The sequence below is a fragment of the Asparagus officinalis genome, chromosome 1, assembly GCF_001876935.1.
Source record: "Asparagus officinalis chromosome 1, Aspof.V1, whole genome shotgun sequence".
NCBI lineage: Eukaryota > Viridiplantae > Streptophyta > Magnoliopsida > Asparagales > Asparagaceae > Asparagus > Asparagus officinalis.
This window is the reverse complement of record NC_033794.1, coordinates 11,078,709-11,086,128: the sequence shown is the minus strand read 5'-3', so window position 1 is coordinate 11,086,128 and position 7,420 is coordinate 11,078,709. Positions and strand designations below refer to the sequence as shown.

Below are 7,420 nucleotides of genomic sequence, written 5' to 3'. Positions count from 1 at the left end.
TCGTCTCTGCTCTCTCTCTCCTTCTCTCTCGATTCTCATCTCGATCGATGAGAGTCTCCTGCTAGTCTGCTCTAACCTCTGCTATATATATTATATATATACTATATATATATATATATATATATATATATATATATAATATTAATATATATACATATATATATATATATCATAGTATTATTTAAGTATCTCAAAATTAATATGTAAAACCTAAGTAGAAATGATAAGTGGAATGAAAATATAACATCTTGTGTATTGTTATATGAATTGTACAATCAAATTATAAAGGAATCTTTAATAAGCAAACGAATCAAATATGCATCTGATTAAATTCTATTCATTAATGAGTTCGAATATGAAAAAATATTTACTTAGTGTTAAATGAAATACCAAATCTAATGTAACTGAATAGTTACTTGAACAATTAACATTTTTTTAATTATTTGGTTTGTTTCCACCCTAGCTATTGCTGGTGATATGCTACTCTTGATATTGAAGGGATTAATTTGAAACAACTTGTAGGATTGGAGGGGTCGGATGACAATTTAAATGATTGAGGGCAAATTATTAATCAGAGTATGAATTTGGAGGACAGCAATTTCAATGATTTGAGGGACTAGTTTCAAAATATTAAAGCTTTACGGGACTAATATAGAAAAGAAAATCCTTTTAGTTTCCTTCGACTTCAAGTATGGCTGTTAACCGGTAATGGATCTAAATCCCGAATCCAGAAATACTTTGCAGGTTTTGAGCTAGGTTTCTTACTGTCAGTCTGATCAAACTGGAGATTTCTATTTTACATTTTAAAGAGATCAAACATTTCTTCATTATAATGCAAAGGATGTTGACTGATCATACTATTTGTATAAATCCCAGATGATAAAATTTTCATGTACTTATACTTCAATACTTTTTATTTGTAAAAGTGAGATTATTGGCGACTAACACATCAAAGGGTTACAAACATATATGAAGAATATCATAACAGAAAGTTTCCTGTAATGTTTATCCCTTCAAAAATAAAAAGGGGAAAAAGCAAAACAAAACAAAAGATAACGATACTTTTAAAATGAAAAATCTATGAATCATATGCAACTTAGAAGCAAAACATTGTATATGCACTACAAGTATATTATAAATTATAAGCATCAGCCTGCGACATAATCCTAATTATTCTAAACGACTAGATCCTGCATGCATACCAAGTCAATAATCCCTCATGAAAACTCTCAAAACTTGCACTACAGGAATCATATCTGACGCTCAAAGCAATGCCAATCGCTGTGGAGGAAAGCTTGAAATAAAAATTGAGGCAATGTTCATACACACATAACTATGTTGGTACTGGAACAAAAATAGAATTATCTGTAGGCATAAGATACAGAACTAATCAGAATATTGAGAAGTTAGGCGCAGAAGCCAAGGACAAATGGTGAAGAGTAGCTAAATGCGTTATAGAGATTACCGAAGCTGAGGACATAACATCCTTCCAATTTTAATCCATATTGGCTATCAAAATATACAAATTAAACCCACAAAAAATCTATTCTTCAGTGGCGGTCTTCAAGTATCGTGAATCTTCACACTCACACTGATGGAAAAAACTTGTTGAGATTAAAAGGCAAGGAGTAGAATTCCTCGCTCCTTGTGTCAGTCTTGAAAGATCGGAATTTTTTCCACCAGTGATAACCTCTGTCTTTCCTCGATGCACTGTCATGCCTATGAAGGGTGTTGTCCAAGAAGAAAGCTACAAATCCCGCAACAAATGGTTCTGAAGAGAATATGACATTGATAATGTCATTAAACTGCAAGCAAAAATAGACCATAAGTTAGTCCAGAACAAGGATAGAATTGATCCCTGATGTATGACTGTAGGGTTTTTTGCTTACCCAGCGAGCGTGGGTGTGAACTGGACCATAACCAGCTACAGAAGTGTATTCATTGAAATATTGTGGAATAGATAAGCCCATGAATAATGAAAATCCAAGGATGAATTTGGTCCGAAAGCTGTTTAGGTTGCAGAATTGTAGGAAACTAAGACCCACGGAACCTGTCGATGGCACCAATTATGCTCACAAAAATAAGCAAGAATGCTATAAAATTTGTAATATTTGTATTGATGAAGAAAGAAGTTGATAAGGGCAAGTCTCTCGGGCAATAATACATACCCACGTAAGCAAAGAAAAGACAGTAAAGGGCTGCAATGATAGGCGGAGGAATGGATGCAAAAACTGCTCCGAATTTACCTGAAATTGATTCGAAAAATTGACAGATGTAATCAGCTTATGTATGTTTAAGTACATAAACAAACTTTGAATCACGAGTCCTGCTCTGGTAAAGAACTATGACACAATGAGTATCAGCTCAAAAAACTCAAGTTATTTATAATCTTTTATGCAACGGTAAAAAGGTGGTAATCCAGTAACTTAGAAATTTCCTTGCCAACTATTAGGGCACGAGAAAAGAATGATTAGAAAATAGCTGGTAACTTTCATATGAAATGAGAAAAACAGAAAGCGCTAAATGTATTAAAAAAATAGATGTGAGTTAATAGCAAAGATACCCAGAATAGAGAAGAAAATCATAAAACAGGCAGATATCTGCACAACTCTTCGGCTTCCTACGCGAGTCAGTGCAAGCAAACCAGCATTTTCCCTGCAGAATATAAATGAAAATGAGACCTCAAACGCGTAAAGAAGAACACGTTTTTAATCATGAAATCCAACATATTTGGTCTATAGCAATTATCTTACACAGAAACAGTGGATCCACTTGCGGTTCCAAATAACCCATCCAACAAGATACCAATTCCCTGGAATCAACACCAATTAAGATCATCTTTAAAGGAGAAAATAAGAGAAGAAACATAACAGCTGATGCAGCAAAATCAACATGCTAACAATTCATATAAAGGCTTTCAATTTGGTACCTGCCACCCAATACCACGACTGAGAATTGATGGAGGCAACGGTGTGGCACTTGCATATCTTGAAACAGCAATGAAACTGCCAGTGGACTTCAAGGCAGAAGAAAGAAAATTACTCCAGCTTCTGAACAATCAAATTGCAAAAAAGAGTATTCTAAAGAAATTCTCTCTTCTAGTCCTTAAGAAGGTACAAAAGTGCAATACAACCTCCACAACACCAACAAATGCAGCAGCCATCATTGCAAAAGCTTCACCAGCATCAAATGTGGGGGCTCCCCATTGAAAAGGATAAGGAACTCTTATCCTACAAGCGTAGCATTTTGACAGAAATTTAAGTGTAAAGATATTTCTAATTTACAAGACTAATAAAAATAGCATGCAATAGAACTAACCAAGGAGCTGCACCAACGAGCCCAGAACTATCAGTACGACAATGCAATTGTGTTTTCGGAGCTGCATTCTTATAGGCTCCGCCGACAGTGAGAAAGTATGCATAAAGCCACACAATCGCCACCGAAAATATGACTGCAAACCGATCGAAGACAGGTTTCTCCGAATGTATTGCATGGGGTATGTACTGTCAGAGGAAGATAAATGATGTTTAACTAAGGGCACCATGGGAAAAGATAAACAGCAATATTAACAGCGGAATAAACTTTGCTGCAGTTTCTACATAAACGAAGGTGAAAAATTTTGTATTGCAGCACAGTACCTGGGAAAAGACTATCAGCAAAATTAGCTGTGGGAGCCCAATCTCAATACACTTAGCGACCTGCATAAACAGCAAAGCAGCAATTGTGACAGATCATAGAAATGAACAAGAATCTGACATTTCTGGTACAACAATCTTGAAGCTCTACAGGACAAGCATGTGTATGATGCAAACGAGACTACACAGTAGGCAGGAAATTTTAGCTGAAATCATTTCGGGGTATTCTGTTTTGAGGTTGAGGAGGTTACGCTAATACTGAAAATCTTGCTTTTGTTCACAGAAAGTGGGGTTTTGTTCTGAAATCAGTACAGGAAATTATGTTCTGAAGTTGTGTAATGTATTTTTGAGCTGTTCCACATAAAGATACATTCGGCGTTAGATGAATTCTGAAGCTCTGTTACAGAGATTTTGTTCTGAAATAGAGATGGAATCAGATTGCATTTTGTATTTCTGGTTGAGCAGTATAGAGTGTTTTATCTTGAGATTTTGTTAACCTAGCCATGGTGCAAAGATGTTCTGAAATCAGAATGCTCTAAAGTCATCTACGAGCAGGTTTCACTCATATCAGCTCTGCTCGGAGAAATTACCGGAGCCTAATCTTGTATCCATATTGAGTCCCTTACGTCAGTTTTATCTGTTACTGATTGGTTAAATATAGAGTTTTATCGTAAATTTTCATTTGGGCAATCTTTTACAGTTTTTTTTAATCCAAGTGTTCTCTTGTTTGGTGTCTGCACTTACATTTAATATATTAGTAAGGGAAATCTAACCTTCTTACTGAAATAACAAAAGAAAATAAGGCTTACCCCAGGAAAACCCAACTCATACAGACCAAATCCAGTCAAGGCGACTAGAGGAACTGCTGAGAGTGGACTCAGAAATCTGTTCGTACAAAAGTAAATAAATAAATAGTTTTATAAACAGAAGAAACTGAAATATTAATGTACACTACTAACCTAGTAACATTGCGCCAAAGGCCGCTAAAACCAACGACAATCTGAAGTGTTGAAGCTACAATCAAGGCACCTTGGGTTCCACGCATAATGCGTATAAATTTCTGATGATGAAAACAAACAGTCAACAGTTAAGAGATGCTAATAGAATAACAATCGGGTTTCTGGTAGCAACCTCATGAGGATCTTGGATATCACTGTAGCGGCCAGCCAAGATGATGGAGATAGTAGGCACCACAAATGTGTAGGATCCTCCAATTACAGCAGGTAGACGAGTTCCAAAGAAACTCTGTAATAGAGTGTTTAAACCAGCGACGAAAAGTAAAGTTTGAATAACCCGAGCTTTCTCGTCCTACGGAAATTTGAAAGGTCTGTTCAATGGGTAGTATCATATTGATTCAAACTATAAATAAAACTAAGCAAATATAATGTACTGAACGTTACAGTTTAATTTAAGGGGTTTGCACTTACATTATCTCCACCCATCTGAGGAACGAGGGCAGTGGGAATGATAACTGTAGTTCCCAGCATAACTAGGTAATGCTGGAAACCCAGAAGAATGGCCTCAGCTGCATTAGACAAAGGTTACATTTAGTTTTAAATTAAGCCAAATCTGACAAGAAAAAGAGAATTGTGTACCAATCAAGAAAACAAGTAATGTGCTAAATAGATAGTAGTTGGACGTAAGTCAGAAATGTCCTCGGCTGCATTGGGGCATTCGAAAGACCATTAAGATATGAAATAAATGTTATGTTAAGTTAGAAGTTGGTTAAGAGAAACCTACATCTATATATAAACATTTGCATGAATTTTATAGACTACTAAAACAATTTGCAATTAAACCAAATGGTAAGGGGCATCACCAAACGACAAAATTGAAGTGCACAAGGACCAATTTAAGTGCACAAGGACCTAAATTAAGGAAAAGGATAGCATGAAAAACGTGTTGAAATGGGCTAAGCTGCACTATAGCTAACAGAGATGAGTTGATCGTTTTAGTATTTGCCAATTTATGAAAATGTGCACATCAACAAATCTAGAGCCTAGACAAATCCCGATAGCAATAAAATTATGCTTGAAGCCGGAAAATAGTAACAATTTAGTTGCATTACCAGCCCCAGCAAGAATATCTGTACTACAGAAGTAGAGATCCATTTACAACTAAGCCAAAACAAGTTTAGAAGAAAATGTGGGACAATCATCAAATAATAGCAAAGGATAGCAATAATGTTAGGTTAAGTTGGAAATTGGGCAACAAACCTAAAGGTATATATAAACATTTGCCTGAACTTTGAGACATTGCAACTAAACAAAATGGAAAGGGGCATTACCAAACGAGAAAATTTAAGTACACAAGAACCTAATTTAAGCAAGAGGATTGCATGAAAAACATGCCAAAATAGGCTAAGCTGCACTATGGATAACAGAGTTGAGTGTGATTGTATTAGTATCCAGCAAATTAACAAAATGTACAGATCAACAAAGATAGACAAATCCCATGGCAACAAAATTATGCTTGAAGCCAGAAATAGTGACAAATTAGCTGTATTTCCAGCACTAGCAATACTATCTGTGCTACAGAACCATTTACAACTAAGCCTTAATAACTTGAGAAGAAAATGCGCACCAAACACTAAAAAGTAGCAAATAATTGCTGACGCATGCAGCTAACCAAGCATAAATGATTTATCAACCCAAACACCAAAGCTATCAGATCTAGATCTAAAGCAACATGATGACAGAAAAATATGTTATGACAAACTTAGTGGCAATAAGCAATGCAAAATAAGTGCATTCTAAAGCTGTAAATTAAATGGTAACAATGACAACATAAACAAGCAAGAACTGCACATATACAAAATGTCTTTTGAGACTAAATCACTAAATTAAAAACGGGGTTAGTATCAAAAAGTAGAAACATATAAATCTCTGTCAATTTCACAAGACCAAGTAAATCACATTCACCCAGATCTCAACCTTTATACACAGTTACAAATAGTAAGAGTTCATGCAAATGCATCTACCTCAAAAAAAATATATATATATAAAAATCACAAAAATAACATCTTACGCCAGGGAGGGGGGCTAGTGATGCAGTAGGAGACATTGGGTAGCTGATCCTTCACTGGATGAGGCTGCAACTCATCCTGCTTTGGTGCTGCTGCTCCTCCTCCTCCCGCCATTTCCCTTCTCTATCTCCAAAACCCAAATCTACAATAAAAGCAAAACAAAGAGACCACAAAACTTACTCCCCCAAAATCACACTCTATTTCCGAGGAAATGAACTAGAAAGCAAAATGCAAGTCAATAGAACAAAACCCACTTAGAAAAATCTACTAGAAAAAAGAAATTTAGAGAAAGTGGATTAAAAGGGAAATGGGTTCATACCCAAAAATACCAAAGATAGAAGAGAATGAAGAGAATGGGAGTGAGTGACTGATGATGAGAACGGGGCAATCAGCAGAGCAGAAAAAAGGAGGCAGCCTGCCTCATTTGTGTAAAATATTGGGAAAAGAAGAAGGAAAAAAAAAAGAAAGAAAAAAAAACTTACCCTCTCTCCGATAGAAATGAGAGAATCTCCACTGATCTACTCTTTTTACCCTCTCACCCTGCTTTCTCTCCTTTCTCCTTTTGCTTTCTAAGCTGGTTGTCTTCATCTCCAAGGGAACAAGACAAATCCAAAATATAAAAAAAATGTTCCTAATTAATATAAAAAGGAAATTAAGGAAATAAGCTCAAAATAACTGAAACAGTCATAATGATAGCAATAACGTAGGGAGTAATTTCTCATTCTTCTGCCCTTTTCAGTGGACAGAGAATACTGCAGTG

General features: G+C 35.6%; 1 protein-coding gene across 1 annotated transcript; it reads right to left on the bottom strand.

Annotated features, from left to right (window-relative positions):
* Positions 1,587–7,113, bottom strand: LOC109849704 (nucleobase-ascorbate transporter 6-like). Its single transcript, XM_020419576.1, has 15 exons — positions 6,980–7,113; positions 6,663–6,802; positions 5,063–5,160; positions 4,767–4,943; positions 4,595–4,695; positions 4,445–4,520; positions 3,639–3,698; positions 3,319–3,503; positions 3,134–3,230; positions 2,930–3,016; positions 2,754–2,812; positions 2,564–2,655; positions 2,169–2,246; positions 1,890–2,050; positions 1,587–1,805 (listed from the first exon to the last, which is right to left on the bottom strand). Exons 2-15 carry the CDS (start codon positions 6,772–6,774, stop codon positions 1,587–1,589), a joined length of 1,602 nt encoding a protein of 533 aa, XP_020275165.1. The 5' UTR covers positions 6,775–6,802; positions 6,980–7,113.